This window comes from Lissotriton vulgaris, chromosome 1_1 (assembly GCF_964263255.1).
Source record: "Lissotriton vulgaris chromosome 1_1, aLisVul1.2, whole genome shotgun sequence".
In the NCBI taxonomy this organism is placed as follows: domain Eukaryota; kingdom Metazoa; phylum Chordata; class Amphibia; order Caudata; family Salamandridae; genus Lissotriton; species Lissotriton vulgaris.
This window is the reverse complement of record NC_141685.1, coordinates 928,355,911-928,376,298: the sequence shown is the minus strand read 5'-3', so window position 1 is coordinate 928,376,298 and position 20,388 is coordinate 928,355,911. Positions and strand designations below refer to the sequence as shown.

Genomic DNA, 20,388 nt, shown 5'->3' with positions numbered 1-20,388 from the left:
AGAAGAGGAATGACTGTGAGGCGCATTGGTGTGAAGCACATCAAAGGGCTTCCCCTCCCCTAATTAGGTGAGGAGAAGCCGTTCCGGGAAACTGAAAGTACGGCCGGCCTGCGGCCGGCCATGAATAATTAGGGGAGGAGAAGCCCTTTGATGTGCTGGGCTGGCTGGCCCTGAATGCGCGTGCATGTTATCACGTGGTTCACGTGAACAGCATGAAAACCGCGGGGCTAAAAGCCCTTTGGTTTGAAGATGTTTTCGCCACATGAATTCTCGCTCCGCTCGATGCGCTTGCGCACATCGATATGTCGCGAGACCTAAAAACACAGGCAAACCAAATAGGTCTCAAGGGTGGACCTATTGCATTTGCCAATGTTTTTTTTGTTTAAAAAAATGCAGTTATTAATGACTGCTGGAACATCCAGTTCATTTTGCCTTTTAATGTTTTTCTGCGCTTGAGGCACAAGTATTGTATGAACCACATGCCACCTCATGCCCAGCAGAGCTGTGCTCATTGCCTGCGAAGTTCTGTGTGTGCATGTTCATGCTCGTGTTACATATGAGAGGAGGAGCTATGCTTGTAGTGCCTATTTGACCATTCCATGTATATAATAAAAGTGTATTCATCTGAAATTCCTAGAATGGCTGAGGCCACCATATGCGCTCCACTCAGGTGTTCTGGTGAGGTGGACTACTGGTGAGTACCGCTCCTTCAGAGCTTCTGCTGCTTTCTGGACCTAGAGATGCCACCTTGATGCTGTGTGGAGGAAGGGTTGTGGGCAAGTGTGTGCCAGCTGAGTGGTTCCAGCACTGCCCTCCACTTTTATTAGCTTCTGGAGTCGTGTGTACTGAAACTTCAGAGCCATTTTTCCTAAAACATTGTCTTCCCTTGTAGCCCCTTGGACTTGTGTGTTTCAAGTCAAACAAGCTTGATTACAACTTTTGTGTGCTATTTCTGATGATAATCTGTCATATTAGTAATAAGGCGCCATATGCTGGATCTGAGATTGTGTTCTCCTTAAGAATAAATAAAGAAATGAGCCTCTAAAGAGAAGGTTCCAAACAGCATTTCAAGCAGCAGTCAATAAGAATTAGCCATGACTCAAAAAAAGAGGTCTAGATTAGTAATTTAAAAACCATGAAGGTTTATGTAAATTTTAAAGTGCAATACAGAAGGCAAAAATCTAACTCAGTGGATAATATTTCAGTTCCAACCATGTAGCCAAGAAATCACTCAAAATGGATGTAGAATGAGCAATATAGTCTAAGTTCCAGAATATGCAGCAAATTATTAGAAAAATGGGCAGCATCCCTAGCTCAAGAAAAAGACCAAAAACGTGTTCTTTTATTGACACTTTGACCATACAAAGCAAGGGAGTTCACACAGGGGAGCAGATGTAACAATACAACTTTGACTCACAATACAGCATTGCAAAAATGTCATATAATACCCCCATCCTAGCACTATCCCCCAAACTGAATAATGAGTCCACTTCTGACCTAATGTCATCGGACTTGTTACCACAAATCCAGTTACATAAACAATTGTATAGTGAATAAGACTACAGTGAGTGAACAGGAAGAGGCCTTGGAAAGCACCTATCTAACTGAAGGGCTTCCTTGAGGCTCTTAAGGAGCAGCAAGTACCAGTGCACAGTATGTTGAGTGCAGTGTCAGTGAGAAGTGAAAACATGAAGTAATCATGGCTCCTGAATCTAAGATGGAGTCATGGCCTAGTTTGGTCAATGTCAAGAAAGCACATTCTGGACATCTGAGTTTTCGTTCTAATTGCAAAATGTTCATGTTAAAAGCACATTACTCAAACTAAGAAATAGCACTAACAAATGATCCATTTCCTGTCACCAACACTCTGAAGTCCACGGCTTGAGGTTTGGGGCCTGAAGGCCTGCAGCCTGCTTTCTGGAACAATATAGAAAACGATAGTCTCCACTAGACTAAATGTCAGTATGTGTAACCAGCAAACTGCATGAAGCCACTCACTGACTTCTGCAAAATTCTCATAAAAAGAAAAAAACTCGACATTTGTAAGTTGTTTTTAGAAATAGTCATTCGACAGATGTATCATCTGAGCGTTTCCTTGTTATATAGGTTATCGTGTCAGGGCCCCAGTGCCTCACGGTCCTAGGTTGCTTGTATCCCGGTTCAGGGAGGACCTTGCTTGGCAAGTAGGGCTAAACTGTTCCCTTGAGGAGCAGGGTCAAGGCTGATTTGCATAAGGCTGGGTCCAAACTGAGGTGACACGGTAGGAAAGAAACGATGGATTGTGATGCGGCCCCAGCAATCGCCAGTGGCCAAGATTAGTTCAAGCATTCCATCCATCACCTTGTTGTCGTTGCAGTTGACAGCCCAAGTCAAATGAAATGAAAAGGGGTTTTGTTAAGCGCGACTGCTGCCCTTAGGCGTCCAAGCGCTGGGAAGAAGAAATTGTGTCTCAGGAAGCAACAGCTTGGAGAAGAGTTCAGTTGGTAAAGAGGAAGGTTTTAAGCTGTTTGTGGAATGATAGCAGGTTGGGATACGATCTTCGATGTACAGGGAGTGAATTCCACAACTTAGCCGCGTTGAGCGAAAAGGATCTTCCTCCTGCTCTTGATATTTTGATCCGGGGGGCTACAGCTAAAAAAGCGTGAGTAGCTCGAAGTTGTTTGCTTGGGCAGTAAGGGGAGAGGAGGGAATAGTTGATCTTGGGGCCAGTTCTCCAGAAGGCTTGATGGGACACGCACAGGGCTTTGAATTTTATTCTCTCCCTGACGGGGAGCCAATGTAGGGTTCTCAGCCCGGATTCTATTGATGCTCTACGTGGGATCTGAAGCAGCGTGCGTGCAGCGCAATTTTGGACCCGCTGGAGTTTTTGCAGCACATATTCCGGTGCCCCCAAGTACAGGGCGTTGCTGAAATCGAGTCGATAGATCGAGTCGAGGGATATGCCCAGGCGGGGATCCCGTGCTCACTGTTCCACTCGAATCAAGAAAAAATTGGCTGATGGGCTCTTATCAGGGTGAAACTAATCCCAGGATGCTTGTATTCCCGTTCCGGGAGGACCTGGCTTGGCAGTTTAGACTGGACTGTTCCTATGAGGAGCAGGGTCAAGGCTAGGTCCAAACTGAGGTGGCATGGTGAGTAAAAATATCTATGGATTGGGTTGCTGCCTGAGAGATGGCCAGTTGCTGAGATTAATTCTAGCTTTCTATGCATCACCTTCTTATTGTGGCACTGTGATTGAGGCAGGTGAAGAAGAAATAAAAAATACTACCTAAATCACAGTGCCAGCTGTGGAAGGACCCTAATCCATAGGAAGCAATCAGCGATTGGTCCCTGCCATACCAAAAAAAATGAAGTCACCCCTGACATGCACTGCCCATTTAGAATGCAGAAAATGAGTGACCATGAAGCCAACCAACTGTAGGCAGTGAGCGACTCGAAGCCCATTACTCAACACGAAAGTCTTGCAAGTGAGAGTGCCTGCGCTAGCGCATGCACACGTAGGCGAGACCTAAAAAGTGTTTGCCCTTCGTGCAACTATGATCATTTGTTTATCCAGCTACCTGACCTTAAACTTTCAAGGGCATGCCCAAAGCTCAGACAGCTGGATAGACAAATGATGAACTCTATTTGGAGGGCAAGTGTTTTTTATGTGAAAGCACACAACTTCTGCCTAATCAAAAATATGTATTCCTGGCTCCCGGTGTTTTGGCTGAGTCAAAGCCCCGCTTTAGTAATGTTCGCATAAGTGTTTGGGGCCAGTTGTGCTGTCAAGCCAGACCATTTGTCTTTCTCTGGCAGCAGCACAGATGAGGGTAGGGAAGCCATTAGGAATGTATACTATTCAATTCAATTCAAAATAGCTTTATTCGACAGCATGTGTCATAAAAGCATCGAATAGCATATGTACAATAAAATAGAATCTGTACAATAAAAAGAGAAAAAGATCATGTAATACAGAGGGTTATTTAAAAGTCTCATATGATAGAATTAATAGCAGCATATTTGGTTAAGAAACATTAAAGAAGTATGATAAAAGAGAATTCATTCTGGGGCACTATGTGCATATAGGGGACAAGTCAGATATAGTGAGCAGTGTATAGCAATACTATTCAGTATGCTGTTGAATATTTGTGTGTGTTTTATTGCATTTGGGTCAGAGGGTGAATGCAAGAATGAGTTTGTGAATGTCCTTCACAGCCAGTATGATAACTACTATTGACTGTCTAGCCCCTCTGAAATCACTACCGACCAAAACTAAACCTCTTCAGACCCCATGATATACCCCCGATCTAAGATCCGAAAAATGTCAATGTAAGAAATAGGGATGGCTATGGCGCCTTTCCAAAGACCCGCAAGAAAAGGAAATATTCGAAACTGCATTAGCCGCATATCACAAAAATATAAAACTTGCTCGAAAACGCACATTATAGCACAACTTGAAAGCGCCGTAAACTCCTCTCGCACCTTGTTCCTAGTGTTGAACTCATTTATCAACCCCCAGGCTTGTCACACCGAAGTAGCCCCCTCCCAAACTTTGTGCAACAGCATTGCAAATCACTTTTCAGAAACAATCGAAACCATCTACCAAAAGATTAGCTCCAGCCCCTATCCTCATAGTCCCTCCCCCTATTGCTACTGACGCTCTAAGCCTCAAATCTTTTCCAGCAATCGAAGTGGAATCATTGCTGAAAGTTGTCAAATCTGGATCACCCCTAGATCCCATACCTGCTAAGACCTCTGCCCTCTTATCCAAGACGCCAGCTGCTCCCATTTGCTCAACTCTCAATAGATCTATGGAAGAAGGCAGCGTCCCATCAGAGTGGAAAGCAGCACAGATCATCCCCATCAGGAAGAACCCTAAGATCACCATTGATGATGTCTCTAACTACCGTCCCATTTCTCTGCTCCCTCTACACAGCAAACTCCTAGAGAAACATATTAACAAGCGTCTGTCGGAATTTGTTGAATCCTCAAATCCTCTAGACCACTCACAGTCAGGATTTCGACCTAAACACAGCACTAGTGGAAGTAACGGACAACATCGGTATGCTGGCAGACGAAGGTCGAGCAGTACTTTTGGTGCTGCTCGACCTGTCCGCAGCATTTGACAACATTTTCCACCAGATTCTACTCCAGCGACTCGAGGGCATAGGCATCCGAGGGAAAGCCCTAAATGGTTGACCGATTACCTAACCAACAGAACGCAAACCACAAATGTAGGCCCTTTCAACTCACAAACCACCAAAGTCATCAGGGGGGTACCGCAGGGCTCCTGCTTGAGCCCACATTATTTAACATCTATGTGACCCCCCTGGCTGGCCTACTGAGGCTGCTCTGTTTTATCCCTATCTCCTACGCTGATGATACGCAACTTCTTCTCTCCTTTGATAAAACGGACACGAACATACAATCCACCTTCTCGGAGGGTATGAAGGGTATTGCACACTGGATGAGAGACAACCTCCTTCAGCTAAACACTGAAAAATCTGAAATTATGATCTATCGGAAAAGCAATGATGAAATGGTCCCCCAACTAGTGGCCTGAGGAACTAGGGTCAGCCCCATTTAAAACATTTTTTTTTAAAAGACCTTTATTGTACAAAGTGCCTGTTACACAGCTTCCAGCTTACAACCCCTCGGGGCCAGCCGTGTGAATCAATATCTATATGAAACATTGTCAGATGAACACAGCTGTATGGCTGACAGCCCTGAGGTTCGGCGGCGTAAAGTGTTTCATTGCAGCACTTACATTCAGCAAACCACTTAACGTTATAGGTGTACAGGTCTGTAAGTTTTTATTTGTTTATAAAGCAATGGTGGTGTTCGTCAATGTCGCCAGGCGGATCGCAGCCCGCTCCCACTAATAAGTAAGTATGTCGGTGAGTTTCTTCTTCCAAGTGGGCGCGGGGCGCTGAAGTCATAGGGTAGGTCCGTGCGACATCGCAAGGTTTTCAATGAACGAGTGTCCATGTAGCTTATTATTCCTAGCAAGAGAGGCTCATGTTGGCGGTGACGTTTAGTTGGAATTACCCTGGCCATGACTGTTACTCTCAGTAGCCCTAGGTATGTGGCGCGTCACAGTAGCTGTGATTCGGGCGAGAGAGCCGGTATTGTATAAGACAACCCGGGACCACTTTCCCGTCCTCAGGTAGTACGCACGGTGGTCATTTCCTTCTGGCCGCTTTCTAGCGCTGCTGTGCTATATCATCTGTGGAAAGGGAAGGGGCCCGATATGTAGGCTAGTATGTGATAACCAGAGATATGCGTGCAACGCGTACAATGTCTTTGTGAACTAACTTCAAAGAGCCTGGTCAAGGAGAGGGACCAGTGCATCGATAAAACATTGGAACATTAACATGGGGAGTATTTGCAAAAGGGAGGGGGAGGGTGGGTGGGTGTATCCATGTGTTTAAGGGAATAAGTGCAGTGTTGTGGTGTCAGTATAGGTCTGGCGGACGGGAAGTGGGTTGCATCTTGCGGTTCGTGTGTGTGTCAAGGGGTGTTGCCATTATGAGGGCATACCGAGTGTGTCACTGGAGTGTAGTCCTTGGGGCAGCCCACGTTCAGGTCGCATGGTGAGAGTCTGATGTGTTGAGGTGGGGGTGGGGCGATGAGTACTTCATTGCTGAACAATAGGGTATGTGTTGTGCCCGTTTTGGAACGTGAGTGTGGCACAGGCAGTGTTAAGTGCGTTGCGTGCAATGTGGCAGCGGTGTGGGGGCGTGAGCTCAGGCCCGTATCACCTTGTCGGAGGGGGGGGGGGGGGAGGGAGGGAGGGAGGGGGGAAGACTGAATGAGTGGGATCCATAGAAGCGCCCCGCGAGCGAAGGAGGAATACTTAGTGGCGTAAAGTTGTCCGCGCCATCTGCGGTGCAGAGCGTACACCTCTGCCTTATTTAAATGTGTTTCTTGTAACAGTGCTACGTGAAATTTGTGGCGTTTCAAGTAAGAGTAAATCTGGTAGCGCCTCAACGGTGTATGCATGCCTCTGACATTCCATGTACATATCTTAATTTCAGCCATGATCGTCACTTGTGTAGAAGTCACCCCCTCCATCCAATCTCAATCCCTTAAGGGTGATCCCCCATTGATCCCTCGGCATCCCTCCCCCGTCTAGACCAAACACAGGTACTGTCACATGTAGGAATAACCCAGGCAGTTTCCAGAAGGTGGGGGCGGGATGAAAAACATGGAGTCCAAACAATGCAAAACAATAACAAATACCAAAAGGTCGGCCTCGCAACATGTTGCCGTCCAAACACTCTAGTGAGTTGAATAAGCTATACAAGTCTAGGGGGTGGTAAGTGGTTGGTATCAATAGCGATATTGTAGTATTGTTCACAATGAGTAAAAAAGGAAAAGAATAGTGGGGGTAACTTCCCACCCCGGGCCATGGAAAGTATACCACAGCTGGTGGGCATCCCCAGATGTCAATCCACCCGAATGAAAAGGGAGTATGTCCGCTTGCAGCGACGTGGTGTAGGAGAGTTAGTGCGGAGGCACAAGTCATTGGCAAAACAGTGTTCACATGTCGCTACAAGAGTTGCAGCCATTTCAATGAGAGGAGTGTCTCAGTGTCTCTTGACAAGTGTGTGTAGTGTCTGCAAAAGGTTACTCACTGCGTCTCGTCGGCGCCATTGTCTGCAGAGCAAGGGGGGTCTCACCCTCACCCGTCTCCATCGAACCTCATGCATTCCAAGGCGGGTCAGGGTAGTGCAGTTGAAACCAGCTGTTGCGATGCTTCGAGTCGAGAAATCTTGGGGGGCCTTCCTCAAGCCAGTAGGTCCGCTGTCTGTGGCGTGATGTCGGGGAGATCGGCGGATTGTTGAGAGGCCGGTAATCCATAGATGGCTTCGTCGTCGCTAGGGAACGCACGTGGGCTTGCGTTCGGTGCGGAAGAGGGTGCTGGGGAGTTGCTGATCTCCGAGACTTTGAGTAGTGCATCCTGTTGCTCCTGCAGAATCAGGTCCGCCGGGGGGGAGCGCGCCGTCGCCTCCTGTGAGTGATGTGGTGTCGGCGACGTCGTCTCGGTCCTCTGGAGCGCGACATCGTGGCAGTGTCTTTGGTCTTTCTGGGTGTCCCCTCCACTCCGCCATCCAGCCAGGTCTCAACCTCTTCAGGATCAGTGAAGAAGTGCGTTTTGTCCTGCGCCACTACTCGCAATCGAGCCGGGAAGAGGAGTGAATATTTGAGACCTATCTGCCGCAACTTACGCTTTGCCGCCAGAAAAGTATCTCTGTCTCTGTACCTGGATGGTGTAGTCGGGGAGAAACATCACCGTGGCGTTGTCAATCCGGATGTCGCCAAGTTTCCTGGATTCGCGCAGGATAGTGTCGCGGTCCCTGTAGTTGAGGACGCGGAGAATCAGCGGCCTGGGTTTAGAGCCCGGGGGGAGGGGCCTCATAGGCACGCGGTGCGCACGTTCCACCACGAAATATGGCGACAGTGCACCCTCCGGCAGGAGGCCTCTCAGCTAGTCCTCCACATGTCCAGTAGGGTCGGTCCCTTCCCATTTCTCTGGTATGCCAACCAGTCTAATGTTGTTCCGTCGTGCCCGTCCTTCCGCGTCCTCCGCCCGTTCTTCCAGGAATTCCATCCTGTTTAGATGGTCACGTACATGCTTTTCCGTTTGACTCACTCGAGGCTCAAGATCAGCCACTGTTCCCTCCAATGTTGTGGTGCGATCCTGTAGTTTCTTGTGATCAGCCTTTAGATGAGTCAGGTCTATCGCCACGCTGTCTATCTTTGTTTCCAGAGAGGTGCGAGTCTGTTGAAGGGACGCCTCCAGGCGTTCCATTACAGCCAGTACATTGTCCAGTTTCGACGTCACAGCGTCAGAGGCCATCTTGGGTGGCGATTTGGTTTGTTTCCCCCTCAGTGATGTACCACCTGTGCCTGTACGTGTCTTTACACCCCCAGACAAGAGCAAGACAAGAGCAAGGTGTTGTGTGGAAGCGTCCTCTATGCTCGATGCGGGCGAGTCTGGAGGGTAGAGCTGTAGTAGTTGCGTTGGCGCAGCCGGGGCGCCAAACCGTCGATCCTCGGGAGAGACGCCGAGTTGCGCCCAATTGTGGCGCTGTCGAAGGCCAGCAACCAAGACTTCAGGCCTCAGGCGTATGGGCAATGCTGGTCTCAGTCTCGCCAGGAGTGTCGGTGGAGCATCTGCCCAGTTCTGCCCCGTAGGCAACGTGGTTGGTGATAGTGTCCGAGTAGGTAGGTGTAAGCCAGTAATGTGGGCGGGAGGGGCGCACACCCGGCAAGGGAGCACCGCCGGGTATCGCTTTGATATGTGGTGGAGTTGGCCCTGCGCAGTCTGTCACGTCTCCTTACAGGTGCATGGCTGTAGACGTCGGCGCACCCCTCTCAAGCACCGAGTGAGGCAATCGTGATGCCCCGTCTGTACCCGTGGCGTGTGTCCACCACCAACAGGCGGGGGGTGAGGGGGTTTCCAGTTGTCAGCGCCGCCGTGTCGGGGATCGGCCAAGGAAGCCCTGGTCATCTGCAATTGTTCCTCAGCTGCCCGCCGCCCACGTGTCCAGGTTCCTTACCCCCAGAGTTCACGTGTCCAGGTTCCTTACCCCCAGAGTCCGTCCTCGTGTATGGCGGCCAGCGTAGTCAGGTCGCCGCTTTCAGCCTCTCCCAGCCTTCCTCCGTCACCAGGGTCGGCCACTTGAGTATGCGGCTCAGGAGGTAGTCAGGGTCCCTCTCCCTCCGATGTGAGTCTTGTGGGCGGCCGAAGGGAGTTGAAGTGCGTCCGCACGACCACACCGGGGCCAGGGTCCAAAGCGGCCCGCTCTACTCCGTTGCAGGTGTGGGCCCGCTGAAGCGTAGGGTCTCTCCACCGGTGTCCGCTACGTGCAGGCGCTTCCCCTCTCCAGCCATTCCGCAAATGCTCATGAAGCCACGTGGAGGCGTTGCAGCGGCGGTCGTAACGCAGGGGCGAGGGGGTGGCCCAGCTTCCGTCCGTGGTCGGGGGGCGTCTCTGGATGGCGCCAAGTAGGCCGCGTCGTTGGGCCTGTTGTTACCGACAAAGCCTCGGCCTCGCGTAGTTGGGCGTGCCGGGACGGGATCGCCCAGCGCGGCCACAGTCGCACCACTTCTGCCGGTGCGGATCCTAGCGGGCGAAGAGCCTTAGACTCGGCTGACGTGTGGGTGGGGGTTATCTCCGGGTCCGCTCACAGCTGCGGCTCGAACAGGATACTGAAAACGGAGAAACGGCCCTGGGAAGGGGAGCTCAGGTCGGAGCTCTACCCTTTCACGTCCGTCGCCATTGTGCGCCGCGCCAAGCCACGCCCCCCAACTATGATCAGCCCCATCCCCCAAACATGTGGTGAAAAACGTAGGGGTGAAACTCAACCAGAAACTTACATTAGAATAACACGTCAACCACACCGCAGGGACATGCTATCGCACTCTGGGCCTCCTCCGTAGGGTCTTCCCCCTTCTACCCACATCCACACGCATAACTCTGGTTCAGGCCCTAATTCTTAGCCGCCTGGACTACTGCAACGCCTTACTTATCTCTGCCAAGGAATCCTCCCTCAGTAAACTGCAAGTAGTTCAAAACACCGCGGCCCGATTGGTGAACAACGCCCCTCCCAGAACCTCAGCTGCACCGTTACTTCTGGAACTTCACTGGCTTCCAGTAAAACAGAGAGTAAAATTTAAAATATGCTGCATGGTTCACAAATCCTTGAACAACATGGGATCCAGATACCTAACCATAAAATTGGTCAGATATATGCCACCCAGAACCTTGCGATCAAGTAATCAAGGATTCCTCCCAGTCCCTCGCTTCAAACTAGCCAGCATGGGCGGTAAAGCTTTCTCCCACCTCGCCCGCGGTATTGTAACCAGCTCCCCCCAAGTTGCGTCAATGCCCCAACTTCTTGGCCTTCAGAAAAATGCTGAAAACCACACTGTTCTAACCCTTCTTCGGCTGGCCATTAGCAGTCACAGCGCTGAGATACCCCGATGGGGGTGATTCGGGCACTATAGAAATCATAAATCAAATGTAGGGGGGTGAATGCAAGAATACGTTTTTGAATGGATGTATGAGTTAGAGAACATGTTTGAGGATCTATTAAGTGACTAAACCCATCGGAGACACAAGAGACACTTTCATTCACAAGCCAGACCTATTGACATTGCCAATGCTTGTATTTTTCTACAATAAGGCTGTGTTTGTTTCAGGATTCAAGAAAGTAGTCATGTTTTGCAAAAGTGGTGAAGACTTGTTCTAAAATGTTTAACCAGCTCTACTTCAAGACCCTGAAATATTTTGGGGCAGTAAATTGGTCCTCGGTGGTCCGTCTTTACGAGAAAGGATGGCTTCCCATACAGTTTTTATGGGAAGCCAGCCAGCCACTTGCATCTTATGTGGACAGCCTGGATTACATCGAGTAGGTTATCTGGCTTCATTAACTTGTTTTTTGGCCCGGTCACTGATTGGAACTTCTTGTCTAGCTCAAATGTGGTCTGCATGCTGTTGAAAGAGCCTCTTGATGAGCATCACTTGGGATCCATAGCATTTCAGCCATTCTAGAGAGGTGAGAGGGATACTGATGCTGATCATAGGGTCATTATCAACATCTTGTAGGCCAGTGAATTCAAGATTTGCCAACCTTTGTATTGAAAGACAGTCTGAGACCAATCACAGCTGTAAGCAGTGCTTGAGTAGGCACTGTGTTATGTTTACACACACACAAGTACACAGGTTCAGGTAATAAGTGTGTTTATTATCCTTCTTACAGGAGCAGCCAAGTAACGACCCACACGTCCTACCGCTTCATCAACCGTCCTCTTTTCGAATTCACAGCTCTCAAGCCCTTGAACCCACCTTAAGTTCCATCCACGAGATCGGGTGAAACGCACAAATACAACACATCCTTCCCCTTTAGAAACAATAAAAACAACAAAACCATCAAAAACCACAAAATGAAGCCCTCACGGAAAAGCACAGTCCCAACTAGATCTTCAACCCCACTCAGCGTTGCATAAGGCTCGTAGAGAGCTCCCAAATTGGCACCTTCGGCGTCAGCTGTATTTACCTTCTGAGCGGTTACAATCTCGCTGGGCACACCGGGGGAGAGACCGGCAAAACAATCAGAGGGTCCAATAAATCCCAAGGAAAAGATTCCAAGACCTTACCTCCTCCTTTACTGACAAAAAAGCCGGTAGCGCGGCTACATAGATACCGTAAGCTGCTTCCAGCCTCCTGAGCGCTCTCCAAGTTGTTCTCCCGGCCGGTTAATAGCGTCGGCCTGCCACACCTCCTACTCGAAGCGTACTGGAGGGCGCAGGCTCCACAGGAGAAGACCCGGAACTGCAAGCCGGGAATCCGCCGCCTCCACTCCCTTGCCGCGCCCATGAATCGAAGCCACGAATGTTCTAGGACCGCTCCTCCCCTATCTTCGCACACCATCAGATCTCGGGAGAGGCGCCGCACAAAGCCGTGAATTTATCCTCAAAGAAAAGTGCTCTGGACTAAAGGTGATGGAGCTGGGGGTCGGACATTGCTTATTTTAAAAGAAGAATCATCTCAAAAGTGCCCGCTGCAGCTCCTGGCGAAATTAGGCGTTACACGCCAGAGGAACTCTGCCGCGGCCATTAACTTCCGGCCGCCATGTTCCCCCTCGTCCCCTGTGTGGGAGCAGCGTCCCCTACAGCACCCCTCATTGTGCGACTGTGAAACAAACATCAGAGCCAGCCATCTGTCGCTATACCTTGCGCAACAGGGCTCCTAATCTTATCTCGGATTTGCCTAAACCTCCCTCAGTTCCCCCCCCAACCCCCCCCCCCAATTACAGAAGTTAAGGCTACTGTTTAGACAAGATAAAGGGAGAGTTATTGCAGAGAGTACCCCCCCAGTTAGTGGAAGGGGGAAGGGGAAAGCCAAAAGGGTTTTGTCTTCTGGACTTAGAATAACTCCATCATTGAAGACGTATTACAAGGTGCTATCCACCACCTCCGATAGGGGGCAGAATAAAAACCCCACTATGGCTTCTACTGCCACTCTGTCTGGCCTTTATCCAACCATAGAAAATGGTTAACCTTCTACTAGCCTCTCTACTGGTGGAACAGACGAGGCAGATACACCTTCGGGCCAGGAGGTGGTTGTCCACCCATCAGTGGAGTTATCTAATAGTTTTTCTGCATTAGACAATCATGAAAATGTCTCAGGTACCCTTTCTGTTAAGGAGAAAGTGGATGTTTTTCCTTCCACATCTGGGACTCCGATAGCTGGATCACCTATTTCTCCCTTGCCTCCGACTACGATACCCCCTGGGTCATTGGCTGACATCCTGTTAAGTTTAAAGGAGGATATCGGGAGAAGATTTTCAACTTCAGAGGCTAATCAAGCTGCTATTCAGGCCTCATGTGAGGTGTTGGCGCAGAAAGTAGAAGAGGTCTCGTAGAGAACAGATGTTCTTGAGTAATAGATTCCTAAGATTAAGGATGCCTTACACTCCTCCTCAGTTACGATGGACAAATTGGTACAGCAAAACAGGGAACTCAAGGACGATATAGAACGTTTTGAAAACCACTCAAGAAAAAACAAGGTGAAAATATTAAATTTTCTGAAGATTTGGAGGGGGACGATATTAAAAATGGTGTGATCTCCCTTTTAAAGGTAACCATCCTGAAAGATTTGCCGGAATTGGATCTGGCCTCCGTCATCCAAAGGGTTCACCGTGATCCATATAGGAGGAACCCAGAAAAGCAACGGCCAAGGAAAATTCTAGTCAATTTCCTCACGTACGCTATTGAGGAAAAAATACTATCCCTAGCCTTGAAAGCTGGTCAGGTTTCCAGTCCATTCTCCTTTTCCATCCGGTCCAATGTATCCCATATCACTGCAACAAAACAGTGGGAGCTGGCCAAAAGAATGGTAATCTTAAATTCATTAGGGGCCAAGACCCAATTGAGGTTTCCCGCATCTCTCCGGATCATGTGGAACAATCATATGTATAGCCTGCGCCAAACAGAGGAAGTTGATGCCCTAATAGACAAAATAAGAAATGGAAGTGGGGTGTAACTGGAACGGGGGAGGGGGATGGTAAAGGCATCTATCTGATCTAAGGGAAGAAAAAGACAAAGAAAAAAAGATGTTTTTTTTCTATATATTTTTTCTTGTTTAGTAAGTGTATAGTTAAGTACCGCTGGAGCCCTGGCGGGATTGGGCCCGTTCTATACTGTGTTTTCTTGCTATGGTCATGTCCAGGGGTCCTCGTCCAAAGGGCTTATGCTCAGAGGAGAAGGGAGGGTTCCCCAGGGTAGCGAGGGGTTGTTGGGGTCACTGGGGGGAGATGGGGAGGAGGGGGTGAGGGGGGAGCAGGGGTGGGGCTGCAGTGAGAAAAAATATAAAAATTGTCCGCATTCTCAATTGTGTCTTAAGATGTAAGCTACTTCCAGAGTGCTTGAATAAGGTCCAGGTAGTTGGAAGGGTCTGTAATTTATAATGAGTACCAAGATTAGATTTTGTCTCGTGGAATATCAACGGGCTCCGATGTCCACGTAGACAAAGGTTATTTATGAAATTTCTTTAACAGTCTTCAGGACAGGTCTGTCTCTTGCAAGAGACTCACCTGAGCCGTTTGGAGTGTAAGGCCGTCTTTGGGAAATATCGATGGGTTGAGCACTATTGCTCCTCTGAGCAGACAGCTCACAGTAAGGGGGTGGCGATTTTAATTAGATCAGGCACTGGAGGCACTATAAAATCAGTCTCAACTGATCAATCTGGAAGATGGATAATAGCACAGTTGGCCATTGGGGGAGTCGATCTTACTATTGTCTTATTTTATGGTCCCAATGTCGTTGATCCAGCCTACCTACACAGAGTACAGACCAAATTAATAGAAGTCACCACCCCGGTAATAATCGGAGGTGATTTTAATGTCCTCCTTAACCCCCTTCCGTACTCGTCGGGCTATGATCAACATGATCCATGAGCTCGGACTAGTCGATGCTTGGAAGGCTAAAAAGGGCACAGAACAAGGTTTACGTTCTTTAGCAAAAACATGGTCATTCTTCTAGAATCGACTATATCCTTACAGATAGGTCGGGTCTGGAGAACCTAGTAGACATTTCTGTCCTTCCAAGCATTCTCTCGGACCACGCTCCAATCTCCTTTTCATATTTAGGGAATAAGCCAAGCCTCAACTCTAGGTGGACACTGAAAATGGCAATGCTGTCTAACCCCGAAATCATCGGTGCCCTTAAAATTTCAAAACAGATTATTTTTCTGTCAATATAGGTTCAACATTCCCAGACTTCGTCTGGGACGCATTCAAGGCACACCTGCGTGGACAGCTGCATAGTCTGATATGTTCTAAGAATAGGGAAGAGGCTTTAGAATTTCAGATTTTTGAAAGGGAGATCTCTAAGCTTTAAGGAGACAGATTGAGTCGTCACCCAGACAATTTAACACAGGTCCTTAGTGATCTAGAACGTCTGCGTCTGGAATATAGGGGGAAGCTAGATTACAAGTAAGAGCGCAGTGGTCAGCCCATAATATGGAAAACTGCGAGTACGGCGAAAAAGCGGGTGCCTTTTTGGCATGGAAAGCGAGGGTTGATTGGGCCAAGAACAATATCAACGAACTGATCATTAATGAGACTGGAGTAACCTCCTGTAAACAGGAGGACATGCAAAGGTTCCTTCTCTCCATGTTTTCCAAGTTGTATAAAGAGGAGACAATTTCTAGCCCTGGGAGTATCCAAGAGTGGCTGCGAAATAGGGCATTACCGGTATTAACAGAGGACAGCTGAGTTATTTTAGATGCCCCCATATCGGAAGATGAAATTAAACTCTATATAAAAAAGATTAAGAACAATAAGGCTGCAGGGATGGATGCTCTTCCTGGGGAAATATATAAGGTCCTCCAGGCCGAGTTAGCTCCCAGACTGTGTGAACTATTCAATTACATTTACAGTCTTGATGGTAGGATACCTAAACCTTGGAAGGAGGCCACGATTGTCCTTATTTTAAAGCTGGGGAAAGATCCCTTCAAAGCGGATTCCTATAGACCAATCTCCCTGCTTAATGCTGATCATAAGATCTTTATGAGCATTTTAGCGGGGAGATTGGTCAAGATAGTTCCACAGCTGATAAACGTAGACCAAAAGGGCTTTATCCCAGGGATTTTTATCCAGGAACAAATGCTGCCGCTAATAGATAGCATCGATTTAGCAATGGCACGGTCCGAGCCCTTGGCTCTTGCTGCATTTGACGCAGCCAAGGCGTTCGATCGGGTCAATTGGGAAACCTTAAAGACAATGAGATTTGGCTCGACCTTTATACAGACTCTTATTAGATGCTACGAGGGTGCCTCTGCAGTTATTTTTTTGAATGGCTTGTTGACACCATGCTTTAATATAACAAGGGGAACGAGGCACGGGTGTCCTATCTCGTCCTTATTTGTTCGACATCTACATCGAGCCTCTTGCTCAAGCCTTAAGATTGGATGACCAAATCACTCCCTTCCAAGTTTTAGATTACAGGTGTAAGTTAGCCTTATACGTGGACGATCTGCTGGTTTATACCAACAACTCAGTCGAGGTACTCCCAAGGGTGGAAGCCACCCTGGAGAAATTTGGTCTGTATTCTAGATATCTTGTTAACTCCTCCAAGACAGAGGTAATGTGCTGGAGCGTAGATAATTGGGCCGAAAGGAGCAGTAAGGAATTTAGGTACTTAGGGATAACCATAGTTCAAGATCTAGTTGACATCCCTCTGATAAACCTGAGGAAAGTGGCCAAAGAAATTGACCATCTCTTTTCCAGATGGCAGAATCTACCCCTGACTGTTTATGGCCGGGTAAACCTTGTCAAGCTGTTTATCCTGCCAAAATTGACCTATTTGTTCAGCACTATTCCTCTCGACTTCCCCAGTAAGGTTCTGAGTAAAATTCAAGGCAAAATAGGAAGTTTTGTTTGGTCTAATAAAAATGCCAGGCTATCCTGGAAGAAGTTGAGATGGAGGCTCCTTAAGGGTGGTCTAGCTCTCCCAGGTGTGCGCTGGTACTCTTTTGCCTTTCAGTTTAAAAACATGCGCTCATTGCTCACTCGCACTGTTGAAACCAACTGGGGGAAGATTCTGATTGTGGTGGCCAGTTTCGAGGGGGGGGGGGATTTTTCTGTAAGTTTGGGGCCACCAAGGTTCTTTAAGAAGGTTGGTCTAATAGTCTTAAGAACAGCACTTAATGTGTGGTATAGAGTAAGATTGAGATGGGGGATCGGTTACTATTCTGACTTTGCTCCCATCTGGGATTCTCCCGGGCTACCTGGATGCCTGGAAGACAGTCTTGCATCCCCTATTAAGAAGGCAGGAATTACGATCTGGTCTGACCTTATATCATCTGACGGAGTTCTTCCTTGGGAGGTCTTAAGATCAAAAATAGGCAGCTCCTTCTCTAAATTTAAATACTTGCAATTGTGCTCCTGGTTTACAGCTGAGAAAGAGCTCATAGGTGGCAATTGGGAAATCGAGTACCATCTTCAAAATATAAACCCTATTAAAAAGGAGGTCAGGTACTGGTATAGGAGCCTGCAGGATGCCGACGATGTAGATCTCCCTCCACCCTACCTCGTCTGGAACTCATCCGTCTTGAGTGATATAGCTGTTAACCTGTATGCCTTATCGCTTCAAACCCTATAAAAGCATGTCAAGCCAGCCTCTCTTAAAAAGAACCATTTATTTATCAACAGACTGTATTATACCCCCAAGAAAATAGCAAGATTTGCCCCTTGCTCCTCCTCAAGTGTCCAAGATGCGAGCTCACCGAGGCAGACAACATACATATATTCTTTGAATGTGGTTCTTTAAGAGGATTTTGGAACAACGTCGAGCGTGCCCTCAAAGTCATCCTTAAAAATAAGCTTAAATTGAACCTAGCATTAGTAATTTTTGGTCTGGATAATGATTTCACAAATTCGCTTTCTAGTGCACAAATGGGTTTATTTCTCCGTTTGATTTTAATTGCCAGGAGGGAGATCTGCAAACTGAGGAAAGACTCCAGGCCCCCGTTGTATGAGAACTGGCTGGGTGCTGCATTTGGTATGGCTCGTTTGGACCAGGGACATTTGAATGATAACAACCAAAGCATTTGGTCATCATTACTTTCTTGGGGTACCGAAATGAGGTTGGTCTAATGTTTTCTTGGTCCAACGATTACACCAAGCCTCGTACAAAGAATCTGGCCTGGTTAGGCCCAAAGCCAATGCAGTAACAGAAGCCCGGGGTGCCTAGGTCGCAATGGGCTTTTTGTTTGTTTTGCAGATGCTAATGGTGAGATGAGGACTAAAAAAACACACAAAAAACACAAAATGATTCAAAAAGCAATGAAAGCAATACAACAACATTTTTTGTAACACCTGGAACTTCTCCTTGGCATTTACCATCTGATGTAACCTGAGACACAAATACACCACACTGTATCAGCCAAAGTAGGCTCCGTATATTTACACCCCCTTGGCTACGCAAAGTGCTCTTGGGCAACCAAAAGCAATATGCAAGACCTCGAAAAATACCGAAAGAATACATGAATTTTCGGCTCTACCTCTACTTGCATAGCTACAAAAACACATATATCCATGGAAGCGAGGAGAAAACATGAACGAAATTGAAGGGGGGTGTCTGTTATGGTATGGACACGACTTCTTCATACAAGGACACTAAAACCACATATATCCGTTCAAGCTATGAGTAAACATGAATGATATTGAAGGGGGTGGGGAGTCTGCTATCGGATGCACACGACTCCTGAATACAAAGACACAAGAGTTCCAGGCCTGGACTTTCTTTGCACAAATTATTATGGCTTGTTGATGCAATGGTCTAATTGATTTATTTAACTAATACTACGAGTCCCAAAAGGCAATGTGGCGGTGAATAAAATCTGGAAGAGCATGCGTCCTTGTCGCATGAAGTCTTAGGACACCCCTATGCTTGAACAACAAAACGTTTAAAATGCACTTGTCGTCGCTAACTGAGTAGGCAATGTTTTTAACTGTTATCTAAATCTTGCCTGGTTTTATTTCAAACAGAGTTAAAGAAAGGCCATTCTGGAGGAAGGAACTGTGAGCTCAAGAAACAATCAATTCTGGGGTCCTGCTGTTAGAGAATCCATGAAACTATGCATCGCTAATTGTTTAGTCCTGAAGCCCATTCCAACATGGCGTTCCCTGCACCACTGCCACAGAAGCCAGAGTTGCCCGAGAAGTTGATCCAGACCATTGAATGCAAGCAGGGTGCAGTCCGAGCTGTGAGATTCAATGGTACGTATAACAGCATTCAGGCACGGTCCTACAGCCCATACATTTGCTGGTTGCTGCTAGTTGGTTTATACATGGAGTCATTTCTCCCTCCTCGCCCGAGCTCAGTGTAGACGGTCATACACTCACTGTACCTGCCTGTATTCCGCATGGTGATGTTGGCATGTGTCATGGAAGCATTCACTAAGGTGAAACCTGCATGTTTATAGGACACACTGCACAAAGGCCTGCATGTAGAACTGCTTTCCAAATTTTAAATCTTGGGTTTCACTGTTACTGACAACTCATGACAATCATATCTATGAGAATGCTGCGGCTAGTTTTGAGCTACTATCACCTTAAGAAATGTGTCTTTGCCCAATTCAGATGTGGGGCTACATGATCACCAGGTAACTTGTCAATTCTCACTTTGACTACCTTGAGTACTCCAAAGAATTGAGTGGCTTTGCCCAACAGTGTGTGACATTTTGGTTTATGCCAATATGCCAATATCAAGCTCTTTTAGGTGGTGATTAAAATATTTTTAAGGTCTTGGCGGATGCTCAGACTTATTTTTTTTCTCAGCACGTTCACGGCTGTGTAAATACTCTAGAAAGTGTACGTGCCTTCTTAACCTCTCAAAAATGATACAACTAAAAATAGCAGTATTTTGGCAAAGCGTACAAAACATTTTACCACTTTTCCCACTTTGCTGTCTTTCTCTCGTTTCTTTTTTGATTTTGTTAACCAGTTGATGGGAATTACTGCCTCACCTGTGGAAGTGACAAGTCTCTGAAGCTATGGAACCCACAGAAAGGCATCCTCCTTAAAACCTACAATGGCCATGGCTACGAAGTGCTTGATGCTGCAGGGTATGTAAGTGCTGGCTGCCGTGGGAGGGTCGAGGGGTTTTGTCGCCGCGAAAATGAACATCTATGAAGTTATTCAGTTGGGGTGTCTGTAGAGAAATGTCTCTATTTCTGAATAGTTTGTAGACCCTTTGAAGACACAAGTCATTTGTTATGCAGTGGCACTGTGTCGTCCCATTGAAACACAACCTGACAGGCAGAACGCTATAAATGACACTTAAGTGGTGGATTATTGATAACCCCTTAAAATGTGAACCCTTTTTTAA

General features: G+C 47.5%; 1 protein-coding gene across 2 annotated transcripts in view; it reads left to right on the top strand.

Moving 5' to 3' along the window:
- LOC147748190 (WD repeat domain-containing protein 83-like) overlaps positions 1-20,388 on the top strand; it is a 210,993-nt gene that overhangs the window by 34,719 nt on the left and 155,886 nt on the right. Inside the window, exons 2-3 of one of the 2 annotated variants that reach the window (XM_086959108.1) lie at positions 19,047-19,277; positions 20,005-20,125. In XM_086959108.1, the coding sequence (XP_086815234.1) occupies positions 19,175-19,277; positions 20,005-20,125 (224 nt within the window). In that variant the 5' untranslated portion in view covers positions 19,047-19,174. Of the gene's footprint in view, positions 1-19,046; positions 19,278-20,004; positions 20,126-20,388 lie in introns of those variants that run through there. The other variant, XM_086959109.1, reaches the window with a different exon arrangement.